This window comes from Labrus mixtus, chromosome 12, assembly GCF_963584025.1.
Source record: "Labrus mixtus chromosome 12, fLabMix1.1, whole genome shotgun sequence".
Classification (NCBI taxonomy): domain Eukaryota; kingdom Metazoa; phylum Chordata; class Actinopteri; order Labriformes; family Labridae; genus Labrus; species Labrus mixtus.
Genome location: NC_083623.1, coordinates 11941486 through 11956597, shown reverse-complemented (window position 1 = coordinate 11956597; position 15112 = coordinate 11941486). Strand labels below are relative to the sequence as shown.

Here is a 15112-nt window from a genome sequence, read left to right as displayed (position 1 = left end):
GCAAAGTTCAAAATGCACCAATGATACTTCAATATTCCACAATGGTTGAAATTGTCTATCACAGTATTGCTAAAAGCGGCCGTACTTTGTGAGCTAAAACTCGGGGAAAAACCTATTTGTCAGCTGATTTCTGCTGGTAACCAAGGAAACTATAGTTTAAGTCAATAAATAAGATGTGTTGTGGGTCATCAGCATAGTCAATGATAGGAGGCAGAGAAGGACACAAACAGGAGGAGGTATTTGTAGAATATAAAAGAAACAGCAGCTTGGAAACATCTGTAGAAAAGTTGAAGAGAAGAACAGGGAAGAAATGAGAAAAGGTAAGAAGTTTAGCACCTCAGGTTTCTTATGGAGGCAGGATCACTTCCAACTGGCAGACTCTGAAAATGCCAATTAGTGAAAATGAAAACAACAAAGGCAGATGATGGATAGCTCTAGTACTCTCTGGCAGATAATTGAAAGCATTACTCGTTCAGTTATTATCAAAACCTTGAGCAGAGCTGTGCCTCTGTCTCACATACTGCATTACAAAGCCAAAGCACGGGTGAGAAATATGCATCACAAGTGATTCACTATTCAGTTATTCACAATAGGACTGATTAAGATGGGCTGAATGGGGAGTGCCTGCCGCTGGCTGTCAGATTGATTCTGAACTTACTTTCCCTTTCTCTTTGGCTTCAGCTACTTGATATTTCTGCTTAGAAATGTGGAATCATTGCTACTTTACGTTTTCTGCAGTTTTTCCTTCCAATTTATCTCAGATACTTTCTTTGCTGTATGGCTGGTAAGTTGTATACCAACTGCCTTGTCTTTGGATGGCAACAATACTTTCTAACTACTCATTAGAGCCTATTTTGAATCTTTTAGGGGACATTTAAACATGGAAAATAATGGAAACATGGAGGTTTTCAAAATGTATATGCTGATGCATGAGAAAAGTAAAGATAGGATATTTCTGGTTGACAGAATTAGGATCAACCTGACATCAGTATGATTTTTTTAAGTTTTTCCCTATTCTTCCTAAAATAACCTCCAGAGAAATTCAAGAAGAAAGCCTTCCATGTGTTCAGCCAGATACTAATCTAACGTCTTTAAAAAAGTCCTCTCTCTCTCTCTTTTCACAGTGCACCAATCTTTAGTTCTCTTAAATGAAATGAATTTCTGCTTTTATCCACTAACATAATGGGATATGTTATGCTTTGCTGCATGTCTTTGAGGCAGTACCTGACCTCCCTACTTTCATCCACACCTGATCAGCTGACTACAAAACACCTGAGTCAAGCTCTTCCCCCTTCTCTCCCAGTCTGCAGCCAGGATCAGACGGATGGCTTCAGCCACTACTTTTTCCCGTTGCACTTTTGACAACATTGTTAGATTGTTTTTGCTGATAGAATGTTTTTTGACTCTTTTATGTTGCTTCCCCTGTGCCTGGGTTGTAACAGATATTATGTATTAAAATTATTGGATACAAGACAGAAATCAGAAAAGTCTTATAAGATGACTTATTAATGAAGTGAGAAAGAAAGATTCTATTGTGAGCAGCAACATCTCTTCACAGCCATACATTTTTTCTTGTGACAAGTTAATTGGGCATGTCAGACTAGTCTTGTACAAAACTTCTGCCTGCATTATTCACTGACGTCTTCTCCTTTAGTTCTCTGGTGGAAGCAGAGCTACCTTTTCTTTTCACTTCTTGTGACACATACAACTCCCCTTCCTCCTATCGTGTGCCTTCTGAATGTGACAGGCTTTTTAAAGGCCTCTGTGAGTCAAGTTCTGATTATCAGTAACCCATTTGTTCAAAAGGATACGCATATTCTTAGAACATGGAGGAGGAAAGCTGAATGCCACAACCACTTCACTGTAGAGAAACTTTCCTGTTGTAGAGAAATAAGATCATCGGATGAAGATAATATGCTATTTGATTGCTATTCTTTGTCATTTTTAGGTAAAGTAACTGTTAGCAAGAATAAATAAGCTGATTGTAATCAGCATTAAAATCCACATCTTGGATTGATAAATTAATTAGTTTATAAACATGTGTTCTATATCTTAATCCTATTTCACAGTTTGAAAAAGAAATTGATGATGATGGGAATGACGATGGTTATGTTTGATAAGGTTTTGTTTTTTTTAATAAAGATTTATTTTTGGGCTTTATTGTAGAGATAAACAATTCTGCTAACTGAATTGTAGTAGAAATTACTCTTTTTCTTGGCCCATGCAAAAAATTATTCCATCAAAAATTATTTCTTATCTGTTCAACAGTCATAATTTAAGGAGAGCATTTTTTTATATAACTGGCTTAGAAAGTGGAGTACAAGTAATTTTTCAATGGCCTCTCAGGGCCTTGTAAATAACACTAAAGATAGCTCTGTTATTCTATCGTCATACAAGCCAATGGAAATTTGCAGTGAGCTAGAATTCATTTTTGATTTGATTTTCCACAACCGTTGTGAAGAAAATAAAATGTTAAGCTGTTGGCGCAACATAGTCAACAGCAATCATACACAATGATGAAAGAGACTGTCCCAGTCTGACCTGTACCTCTTCTCTCTTAAAATATATTTACCCATTTACATGGTAAAAAAAAAAAACACATTTATTTTATTCATACAGTTTATAGTTAAAGGGACAAAGCACATTAATAACTTTTCTGTAATGTGCAAGTTTAGCCGTCCTGGCTAATTTTTCAACTGTAGTCTTTGGGTCGCTCACTTGTAATAGAGCTTAACTGTTTGCAGTAAGTTTCTTGTTTTGTATAAATTTGACAGTATGGGTTTGTTACAGAGAAGCATTGCAAAGACAGACATGATGTCATTGTATGTAAACAACCTTAGGCTTGTAGTGATTATGTAACCAAATTGTGTCAAACAGAGAAGTGTAATCATCGTTAGATTTGCTCCTGTAAGTTGCATTTTGTTTCATAAACATGAAAAAGATGGTGTCGACAAAGGTGTCAGTCACTCGTTTGGGGTGTTCACTAGAAATTAAAATGAGAAAACACCTGCAAGCACATTTAGCATGCAAAAGGATCGGTCTCATTCAAACATCAGAGAGTCATCTGCATACTAATCAACTGCCATTATGCAAAAGTGACAAAAAGGTTGTGTGCCTGCTGTATCAAAAACATTTTTTTTTGTATTTTATCATTGAAGTCTCAAACATGTCTACTGCAACTTGGTGGAACTTTTGGTGACTATGCTCGACTATTTCCCGACACCATTCTCACTTAAAAAAGGCAAGTGTGCAAGTGTTGTTTTTCAGCAGCACAACCTGTCAGAATGTGTGATGAGCATTAGATTTGCCTCAGGCAGGTTTGTTTAGAAGGTACAGGGAGTAAGGAGATATTTTGCCACAACTTTCCTCTTCATGCATTCAGGGAAATGTTATTTAATACAACACAACAAAGGTCATGTTTTCCAAAGATCTTTCAGCAGCCTCTCTACAGCCAATACAAAAACGCCCATGAAATTTCATTAAACCCCGTGTTTTGTGTTTACAAGAGCCCTGATTGGTTCATTCTGGCGTGGTGGCAGCAGGGCTCTAAACACCATGAGCGGGAATGCCAATAAATTGCTTGCAGCTAATGGTCCATGCTGTAATGAAATTGGAAAGATGCTGACTGATTCCCTACACACCTCCCACTGCTCTAATTTCAGACACAACGATTTCACTTTGTCTCCTTTCATTAGTCCTCTGCTCTGACAAGGCATCACAAATGAGCCTGTTACAGAAAAGAAGTGGGGAATGTAGTTTTGGAAAGCTTGTTAAAGTAATATTGGCCTTAAAGAAAAAGGAAAGTGTATTAGCTGAGTTTACTTAAAGATCAAAAGTGCATTTGTGTACAGCATCTGTGTTTGTGTATTTGTTATGGTCATTTAAGTGTAAAGGAAAATACATGCAAGACAGGAGTTATGTTGTTCCCCAGAAAAGAGAATTAAAAAGTGAATGCTGAATTGGGTCTCCATTTAGGGTCACAAGGTCAAAAGTTGTGAGCGCAAAGTGCAATACAAAGGCTTACGCTTCATAGCTAGCAGAAAAGTCTCTATTTCTTACTATGAAGGCCACAGAAGAAAATGCTGATACGGGATAAACGCCCAGAAAATCCCCTTGAGCATCCAAAATGAAAACCCCAAAGGTCAATAGCCTGCCAGAAGAAGCTCCAGTGGAGTTAGCAACTTGAAATTAATTGTCAAGGCGAGAGCTAATGTGGTGCTAGCACTAACTTATGTGTGCACACAGCATATTCTGGATATCTGGAGTGCTCTGAGGATAATAAACTTAAGCAGATAAGTACTGTTAGGGAACTGTTTAAGCTGGAAGTTTCATTAGGAGACAAGTTCAACTCAATTTGTTTGAACTGATATTAAATAACTGATATTAAATAACTGATATTTAACTGCTGACATAAGAACGATAATGAAAACAGTAGCTGGATATTCTCCTGATCTGTTTTTTGCTTCTCCCCTTCCTTGTCCTCAGCCCTTCCATCTAGCTGAGGTCCAGTTCTGTCCTTCCATCCCCCTCCTCAACATCTGTTCCCCATCCTCGCCCTTGTGCCAGGGGCCTCTACCCGCCAAGACACTCATACCACAGCTCTGTCTCTGCCTGCCAAGCATCTGATCAAAGGGGACAGCTGTCGAACGGATCTGCATGCCAGCCAGCAGTTCTGCATGAATGAAAAATGGGCCGTGGAAGGGGAAAAAATAAACATCCAGCACTATCAGCACCACTGTCCAATACCGAAAAAAGGTCGGTCGGTAGGCTCCAGCTGAGGCCAAAACGCCAAAGCGGTGGTGATGCTCAGATGAGTTTAAGAACAAGAGGACAGGGATATTAAATGGATAAGATATTGTAGGTTGTCCTTTAAGGAGCTTACTTTCACACAACAATTAAACCGGAGCACTCTGTTGAGTGATTTCAGCGCATGGCACATAATCATAAATATTTTCAGTCCAGCATCCTTTGATGATTGCCAGGGACGAATGTGTAATAGTAGAAAACCTGCTTGATTCAAGGTTTTCGACTGAATAGAGAATAGAGGGAGTCTTTGAAAAACCATTTCAGCTGTGCAACTGGGAAACGATCACGAGGTTACTTGCTTATTTACTTACTTGTGCATGACTGTATGGACAGTCTGGTATGAAGTCGGGAGTGGATGAAGCCGCCAATGTCTCGCCAACTGTTTGAAGAATCTTAATAAAGGTAGAGCATAGCCGTTTCAGACAGTGGGCTTTTGCATGCATACCTACAATTCTACAATTTATTTAGCAGACGCTATTATGCAAAGCGACGTACATCAGAGAGTAAATCCAACACAAGCAAGGATGTAGAGAAGGTGACAGGCAGAGCACAGAGGCAAAGCTCCTTTTATTTTTAAGAAATTAAAGTTAATATACGGACATCAACAACATCAACCTTTAAAGCTGACTAAGCATGGCTAATGTGTTTGACAATTATCTCATTACAAATATAAATTCACGAGCCAGCCCGATGGATAACACTAAAAAAACGACTTTAAATTTATTTGAACATATGCCATTTGTTTATTATGTCATTTGTAATCAAGTGAACACAAAAATATTTATCAAAACATGTAAAGAGAAATGACCAGAGTCTCAGGTTGAGGCTAAAACTATCCACAGCTGTGTCTCTGTGGTAGCAAGCTAACAATAACAATAACAATAGTAACATGTTAATGTTTATGTTAGTTACTTGGATATGCTACAACCATTCAGACATAAAGAAAACTATTGGATTGGTTACACTGTAGGCTATTGCAGAGACAATTTGAATTGAAGAAGATGGATCCTGATGTCTTTACTCACATTCTCGCTCAGAACTGAAGAGCTGTCCAAAACTTGTTGAATACCAAATACTTAAATACACTATGTACTGACATTCCCTTCTGCTTGTCATGCATTTATTTCTGTGCTAGCTAACTCGCTAATGTTAGCCCTAAAATAAAATGACATTACAAAAAAACAGTATTTTCAATCCCCATGCGTAAGCTTAAAACATAAACAACGGAAATGTTATTAAAAAAGAGAGCTTCAGTACTAATACTAATGGAAAAGAAAAGAAAAACTAAAAACCTAAAGTGAAGAGCAACTTTATAGTAACATGCAATTTTAGAGGAAGATACCTTTGAAGAAAACAAAATGGAGTAGGCCTATGCTAAGTTAGCTCTCAGGTGAGATGTTAGCTTGACCTCAAATTAGCCAAAGCATGTTATTGAAAAATTATACACTTAACAACTAACCTTTAAAGTAAATAAACAATAGTACAACACGTTGTAACCCCTGACATTAAGATTCACAGCACAGCTTAACACTTTCTTACCTTCTGAGTGTCAGGCAGCCGTGGGCTCAATGTTTCCTCTAGTGGCTGGAAGCTGTATTGCAAGAGTACTTAAAGGTTTCTCACATACTACACACCACACGTGCCTGGTCTGCCGGAAAGAAGTATACACGACAGATTAAAGAGCTAAATTAGTGCCAATTACGTGTTGGTTTTAAAATGCTTAATAGACAAAACCATTGATCATAAATAAATAAACAGTTTGTTTTTAACTTTTAAAGAGGACAAACTAGAAGTGAAGTCCTTACACAGCTCAGAAGAGGGAATATTTAACATCAACTAGGAACCTCTTTTTGCCCAAAGAAGATGGCTCCACAGATACTAAGTGATAGAGAGCCTTAAGTCTGTTGTTGTGATTTAAACTTGAGCTGGCTACAGAAGAATGTCACTTGTTCCTTCAAGTAAGATGCGAGTTTAGCCTCGTTGTAGTCCTTTGCGTTGGCCCCAGACTCAAACCTCAGCAAATTAGAGTCCCTCATCCCGACCTGCTCTCCTCCATAGTTCCTGTCTATCTGCACTTACAAATAAATGGAATAAAACATTATTAAAGTAAAAAGGTCTTTAACTTTTCTCCTAGAGATAATTTATTGATCATCTCAAGTCCTGAAAAGGTCAAACTTGTTTCTAATCTTTTGCACTCTTGACTTAATTGAAACAAATGGAATCAGTTCAAAGCTTTTCCGTGACATATGGGCAAAAAGTTGCATCATGGCTTACTACATACTCAAGCAAAATGTTTTAATTTTTGCCTCAGTGAAGTAGTCTCATCATTCAGCGCTCTTGTTAGTTGGAGTGTAATGAGCATCACAGCCACAGGAGGCTGCAGTGGCAGAAAGCCTTCAGTCGTGCCGTCTGATTAACATTTGGGAAAAGGCTTGCAGGATGCATCTGATTGGAGTTCCCTGAGGTCGAATCTTTCCATGTCAGCAAGCATCTTAAAAGTTCCTCCATGCTCCAGGGCTGCACTGTTCTAGTGTCAAGCTTGACCTTTCATTCCTTTTAAAGGGACAGAGATATTCACTTACGTCGTTAAAGTATTAAAACATCCACCAGGAGAGAGGGTTTTTTTGTTTTTTGTTGAACTGCAGAATGCTAATCTCTGCTCAGTCTAGCAAGCAGAATCCACCTCAGTGGAGCTCGACAGTCTAATGTGCTAAGTCACAGAGCGCTGCATCAGAGCAGGATTAAAACACTCTTTGAGAGATTGCTGATATCTCATGCAATCTGGTTTTGATTATGTTGCATATAAGGGCTTAATATTGTTAGCATAATTAAACTAAATCCGCCTTCACGTATAGCCTAATTGTTACATTAATATTAACAACAATACCAGTACACTTTTTTTTTGTAATGGGATCCAGTATAAGTACCAGCTCTCCCTTGTGTATGCTAGTTAGTGACTTACAAACTTCTTTCCCCTCACAAACAAGCTGATTCCTGCAGTGCATTAAGGAAATGGGAGTAATTAAAGCGCCTCGGGGAGCTTAAAGGATGTGAACACACCGTCTATAAGCAGCAAGAATATGTACAGGAGACCCTGATCCAATTAGTGTGCACCTCTACTTGGCTACTGATGCATTATTGAGGCGTGCTATGGAATGGCTGGACCACTGATAATAGGAAATGCTATTAGGATTAAATTTGTCCAGCGCAAAAAAAGTGTCTGTACTTATTTGTGTCTACATTGCACAAGTGAGACATTATGAAATATAAGGAAATTATCCTTTGCCTGATTTTTCAACAACCGCTTTTTCTGCCGCTCGTGGTATTGAAAAGAATAGTAAAAATACTGTACAGCTGAAGTGAGAAGTCTTTAGCTGATTATGAACCATACTGAAAATAATAATGATGTCTCTTTATGATAAAAACAAAAGCAAACAGGACCACCAGAGAGAAGACTGAGTATTTCTATGAAGTTTTTTTTTAATGCCTCAAACTACTGCGTGGGGGTAAGGGTGCTAGACAAAGTCTGCAGCATTCTGCAGAAACCGCCTTTGTTTGAATTACCGCGACAGAGATTCACATTATGTCAGAAAACATGATACCTACACATGTACAGGAAACATCAGTGAAGAGACATCTTCTGCCCAAAGAACCAAATCAATACCAACATTTCCTCCCAGGAGTTTTAAGACAGGAAGGAGCAATTACACCTCATTTTGAATTTGTAGTGGTGTTGATGCATTGATGCATTAAGTAAGCATTAGGTTTGATTAAAATTGAGTACAGATGATTTTCCTGTAGTGGCATGATATAATCGTACAAGTTGCTAATAAAAGCGTTTAATTCTGATTTATAAACAGCAAAGGTGACAGGAGGGCAGAAGACACCAAGGTAAATGTCTTTGGTCAAACATTACACAACCTTTAAGAATAATCAGTGCATGCAGCCACAGCTGACTGCTCCAATGAAAAGCTGTAAGGACAATGAGGCCAGGTGTCTTTCATCATTTTCTCTGCCCAGCATGCTCACTACAAACAGATAAAAGTGAAACAGTGTCTTATGTCATGATTCATTTCTTCAATAAATAACACTACTATGATGGTTAAACGACACTGATCTGTTGGAAGAAATACACTTCCACACTTTCCATAAAAATTGTGTGGGTGTGAAAGATGTATTTAAATTCAGGTCAACTGAGTATGATTAAATATTTAGCAGTGGGACAAATGACTGATTAGTGTTCTGTAAAGTGATTCACCTAAAACTACAGATTAAACCCTCAATTAAATGATATATTTACAGAGTAGACACAGAGCAAAAATAACAGCAGAAGTAACTTGTTATAAAAATTTTATTTAGAATAAAACAATGTAGCCATATTACACATAGTGTGGTCATTCTATTTTACATACCTCAGGAGAAGCGACACAGTTCTGCCATGGTACAGTTCATCATGATTGGAATCATTCAAATCATCACCATCATCATTAGTCTACAGTCAGAGGAGGTTATAGTAGTGTTGTTCAGTCTCACAAGTTTTACAGGATAGCATGTAGCACAACAACACAACGCAGTGAGGGACCAGTGCTTGAAGGCCAGTGGAAAAAAAAACCCAACAGGTGAAGTAATACTCGTCAATGGGCGGGCGGGTAGCTTCAGCAGGCCACACACCCATTGTGATACAGTAATAAGAACTTTTTTCACTTGGTATCTCCTCATTGCAGTGTACACCAATACAGTAAGCTGAAGCTTAAATGCTAAACCAGGTTATTTTTGTTCTGTAAATGATCACAAGATTACAAACCACAAGAAAAAAAAAACTGTGTCTATGAGTCTGAGGTAGCAAGGCAATCATGGCTTTCCTCTGATTTCTTAACATACATCTTTAAAAAAACGACTGTTCTACAGAATGACGACGGGCCTGTTACAAACCCAGATTTTAGATCTAAATCTTTATTCTCCAAAGCTTTTCTATTTATGCACAATCCCACTTAAATTCTCTGACTCTCATCTCCGTCTTCCACATGTGGAATGACAAATTGTATAGGCACAGAAGGGGTTAAATTTACATTAACAAATCGCAGTCGACGCAAAGTCTGCCGGTATTTAAACACTTTAAAGGGGAATTTGACATCGAGCATGCTAAGGATAAGCAAAACAGATGCTTGGAAAGATGACCGTCTACATCTTCAAAGTAATCCTTTAGAAGTCAGGAAGTAGAAGTTAGGGATGGAACAGAAAAAAAACCTCTAATTTAGGGGCTTGGATGTACAAACCAGTGGAATGATAAAAACATGTAACAGATTGATTCCCAGTAAAGGCAAGAAATATTTAGAACAAAACCAGAATCTTAAACCAACCTCTAAAAAATATCCATATACTCCTCTCCATATCTAAACAAATCACTGACAAATGTTCAGGTACAATCTACATTTCATAAAATGTACAGTTTGCATAGTACAAGACAAGGTGGTCAAAAAAGTTAAGTTGTCTGGTCCTGTGCGTCTTTGGGATTTTGGGTCTGGGGGGGGATTGTTTTTTTTGGGAATGGTCTGTCCCTCACACACATATGTGCGCACATAAACACATGCCGTCCTCTGTGGTGACTGTCCTCACATCACCTGCAAAACAGAAAACACAAAGAAGATGATGGTCAAATTAGAAGTAAAAAGTTAAGTAAAAACACCTTCTTCTTTTTTTAAGTACAGTGGTTTATTTATGGCTTTAAGTATTCTTCCTGATAGACAGCTTTTTCTCTAAGTGCAGCAGGTGTACCCGCCTCATTTCTCTCCATACAAACACCAATGTCTGGGAGTATCAGAGAGCTAAGTTATCAGCTTTAAAAGCTTGTAAATGGACTGCAGTCCCAAAAGGCGGTAGGAGTCCATTAGGAGCTCCATGTGGAGGGAGGTGGGCGTGGACGAGCTGCCTCCTAGATGTGTTTCCATGCACTTTGACCTATCCACGCGTTGTCTCTTTGGAGAAAGCATCATAAAGTTTTGGTGCAGTGTTTGCCAAGGTCGATGCAAAAAGGTAAAAGTGGAAGGATGACTCATAGAAACCTAAATAAAAAGAGAGTGAAGAACAAGTGTGGTCCATTTTCTACCCTGTCTGCACTGAATAGAGTTTTTTTTTTATTACAGGCGTTTTGGAAAAGTCACTTGTACTTGATCTGACTTAAATTGAAGGCATAAAGTCATATCTCTGTGGTTCAATTGCCAATTGACCATATTCCAAAAGCAGCCGTTTTCATCCGATGTCATGTTCAGGGAGCGAAGCTTACATTGTTCAAAATGTCATACTCCTGTGTTCCAGGTTTTCTGGAAATGGAGAGTTTCACTGCTTCTCTACTGATCAGAAACTGAAAAGACAAACTGTGAAAATACGGCGGAAAATCTGCCATTCATGTTTAAACAACAGAGTGCTTTAGCTTTCAGCCGCTAACTGCTAACAATACAGCTAGCCAGGAAGAGGCTGAAAGCTAATTCTTCTGGCTTAAATAGTTACAGGATACAAAAAGGAAAAGTCATAAATAACCAACTCAATAATGTAAGCTGGGAATTTACTTCCCAGCCTGTATTATGTATTAGGAAGTGGTCAGGTAATGAAATGAATTTAAAGAGCGATCTTAAAGAGACAGCAGCTGAAAGCGTGTCAGACAGAGGCTGTAATGAGGGTGATAGTAGAAGATAAATAAGGAGGTTTTTGACACATCATGCAACGCTACTCAATAGCTGTCCCAGACTGACATCATTATTAGTGAAGTGAGTATAACAGATCTCCTTTAAGCTTCCTACCTTGACCATGATGTCAGAGGAAAAAGGCACCCATTGGAGCATTGTGGGAAAACTTTTTTTCTCCTTTTTTTTATTGCACCACGGCAAATAAACAGATTCTTTTCTGTATAAAGATGATGTGTGTAAAGGGAGATGCCAGGCACTTAAGAACGAGAAAGAGGAGAGTTGGGTGCGAGGTAAAAAAAAAAAGAAGCTGGAAGTGGTCAAAGGCAACAGCTCTCACAACACCTCTGTCCCAGAGTACAACACGGCTCCATATGAAGTGAATAAAAAGGAGCTGCTAATAGGGCTCCCTGTAGATCAATTAGCCACCTCTTTCTCAAAGGCCATCAGATGTGACAGGCTGAGGCAGGTGAAGGCTACAGTGGGACAGAAGGGACTACTTTTGCGGATGCAGCTGTAATTGCCTCTGCTGCTGCGCTCAAACTTCTCTCACCTCTGTCAAATAATAAAACAGTGACTGGTGGAAACAAACGCAAAGTAAAGCAGGAAGGAAGAAAATCAGGAACTTCTACATGAGCTGCTCATACACAGACTGATTCTGGGAGTGTTGTTATTTCAAAAGAAGTGTGGAGGAAGCTCTTCTTACCTGTGGCCTTGAGGAGAGGCTTGAGGCTGTGGGAGAGAAAACAAAGAGACCGTAGAGTAGTTTAGCACTTGAACTCCCCAGTTCGTCTCTGTTTTTATACGTCTGCACTAAATTATCAGCCTCTGGCTTTCCAACATTTTCTGCACACACTCAGCTCCGCGCTGTTGAGTTCCGATGCCTCCGAGCTGTGCAGTAACCAAATGCTAATAATGCTGGAGCGTCTGCCAGATTAGAATGGATTTTTAACTAAAGGCCTCATAGGAGTTTGACTCGAAGAATTCAAATGCAATTTAAAGTGAGTGAGCTCCAACTGGCTATTTGAAGCTTTTTATTTATTTTCCTATTTGATTAATATCCCCAGAGGTGGGTAAATGTTCCAACTCTTCAATAAAAAGAGTAATGAGAGATGATGATCAATTTTCCTGATCTCATCAATGACCAACATTTAATGATAATCATCAAAACCTCAGGGCTGTGTTTAAAATTGGAGTCTGAGAAAGCGTTTCTTCTTTCAGAATGAAATAAATTAATGTCAAAAACCATGATGGCTTTTTTGAAAAGACCTAACTTTATACCTCTACTCTTTGAAATACATGTAAATGTTTATTCTTTTGACAACAAACGAGTGCACAGCTGCTTTCTATTTCGACATGCACACACACACACAAACACACAAACACATACAAATATACACTCATGCTTAAGCAGAGTGGAGAACGCCCACAAACAAACATGGACCACAGTATAAGGTTGGGAAAAAAGGCAAAAGTGCAGCAGTGGGAGATGTTGAAGAAGACAGTTAAAGAGTAATGAAGACAGTCAGGAGGTTCATGTTGGGTCTAGTTTGAATTGTTTCTTGACTGTTTAAAGACATTTCTTATATACTTGACCTCTAGTTGTTTTGATGAACAGTGTTGGAATTGTGCACTTCAAAGAAAATATCATACATTTAAAAAGAACTAACATGAATAAAAAAATACTGTATGAGTTAGAAGACTTGTACGTAAATGAATGTGGGTGTAAGGATTTGGAAGAAATTTGTATAATTTTTATGGTAAAAGTAACTCTGAAACTTTGTTTTCTTTACACAAACTTACTCATGTAAAACATTGCAATGCAGAAATGATGAATGTATGTTAACTGCTGTGAAGATTTAGGCATGAAACAGACCATTCTGAACTTTAACATTTAAAAGCAAATTAGCGTCTGTTTCTGTTCATTGCCTCAGTCATGTTTCAAACTCAAATGTAAAGCATCCTCAAGTCTTCACTTGAGAAGAGTTACTGTTTCTGTCTGTCCATAATGACCGTAATCTGAATATGTTACAGTTTCCAATGTTAGTAGAAACAAATTTGGTTGATAACAAATTGTGATGTTCCTGCTATTTTTCCACCTGTATGCACATATATTTGAAAATGAGTAATGTAAATGATCCTCACAGCCTGAAGTCTAAAATATAAAATAAGACATTTTAATTATCTTCTGCTCAAGAAGGTAGAAACCTTCCCTAATCCCCTCACCTGGTTTGATCAACATGAATCTTCTCAGCGAGGCGCTAAGTGCTAACAGTTAAATGCGGTGACGTGCACATTTTTTCTGCTGACCAGCATCTTTGTGGCCAAACACAAATCTGCTATCAGAGACTGGGAAGACACAGCCGGAGAGAGGAGGAGGAGGAGGAGGAGGAGGAGGAGAGGGAAACTTACGACTGCATGCAGGGAAGGAGTTGTTAATCTGCTCCATTACATCTGCCAGGTCAGAGCTGCTGTTGGGGGAGTCGAGCAGCTCATCTGAACACACACACACACACACACACACACACATTGACAGATTGAAGCCACAGTGATTGAATTCCAGGAAAGGGTTCTGTTACAGACCACCATCAGTAAGTGAGACATCTTAAGTATACAAGTTCTGAGCTTTAGTGTCTCACCTGAGTTTTCAGTGAGAGGCCCTCCATCCTGCACAGTGGGAGACGACACACCGTTTACCCTTGAGTCCATCTCCGGCTGAGAGAGAGAGAGAGAGAGAGAGAGAAGGGAAAAAAAAAGTCCATTACTTTAACATGATTATTCCGCTTGGCCTCTGTTGGACAACTTCAAAATTAGCCAAGCTTCACAGAGGAAGGGGGAGACAAGGGAATCCCACAGGGCAGCACAATGAGGTTTTAATGTTTACAACGTTTCTCACGAACATCTGAGCCAATGTCCCAACTTCACTTTAACAATGGCAATATTGTATCAATCTAATACTGTGTGCTGCTACGTGTGTCAAACACAGCTATCACACTGGGTAAAAGATTCTTTCTTCCAAACATGAATGATTTAAAGTTGCGATAAAAAAAACTCTAGAATAGAACATATTCCTGCGTCATGCGGCAGGAGGTTATCGTCATTCCTTTTTATCAACAGGTTTCTGATCAGACACTTGTAGGAGATGTGACTGGAACAAACACATCTGTGATTGCAGATGAGCTCAAATAATCGAGCAATGTGTATGTGTGAATACACTTTATGTTTTTCAGACGGCCACGACTCTGAGAGAACGCCTGATTTCTTTTCAGGTTTGTGCTTTTATCCACAATTTGACCCGGTGCAAAGAAAAGTTAATGCATGTACATTTCAAAATAAAGGGAATCATGTGCTATCCCATTTTTTTTTAGAATTTTCACAACAAATACAATGAAAAGAAAAAACATAGAATGGTTGTTTAAATTTAATGTTTAAAAGTTGACCAACTTTGTTTCTAGTGTTAAGAAGAAACATCAGGATGTCGTATCTGTAATATTCTTTCAGTAATGAATGATTCTACTTCGGTTTCTGGCCTCTTGCTTTGCTGAGTATTTGTGTCTTTTTATATTTTTTTGGGTGAGCATATTCTTTATGCACAACACAACAAGACATCAAATCAGTCAATAAAT

General features: G+C 38.5%; 1 protein-coding gene across 8 annotated transcripts in view; it reads right to left on the bottom strand.

Moving 5' to 3' along the window:
* Positions 1–9139: 9139 nt before the first annotated feature.
* The window catches only part of utrn (utrophin), a 178830-nt gene continuing 172857 nt past the window's right edge, over positions 9140–15112 (bottom strand). For 7 of the 8 annotated variants that reach the window (XM_061052006.1, XM_061052007.1, XM_061052004.1 and 4 more), the window contains 4 exons: positions 14126–14201; positions 13899–13982; positions 12193–12218; positions 9140–10427 (listed from right to left, as the gene is read on the bottom strand). In XM_061052006.1, coding sequence (XP_060907989.1) covers positions 10419–10427; positions 12193–12218; positions 13899–13982; positions 14126–14201 — 195 coding nt within the window. In that variant the 3' untranslated portion in view covers positions 9140–10418. The remainder of the gene's footprint in view (positions 10428–12192; positions 12219–13898; positions 13983–14125; positions 14202–15112) is intronic. The other variant, XM_061052012.1, reaches the window with a different exon arrangement.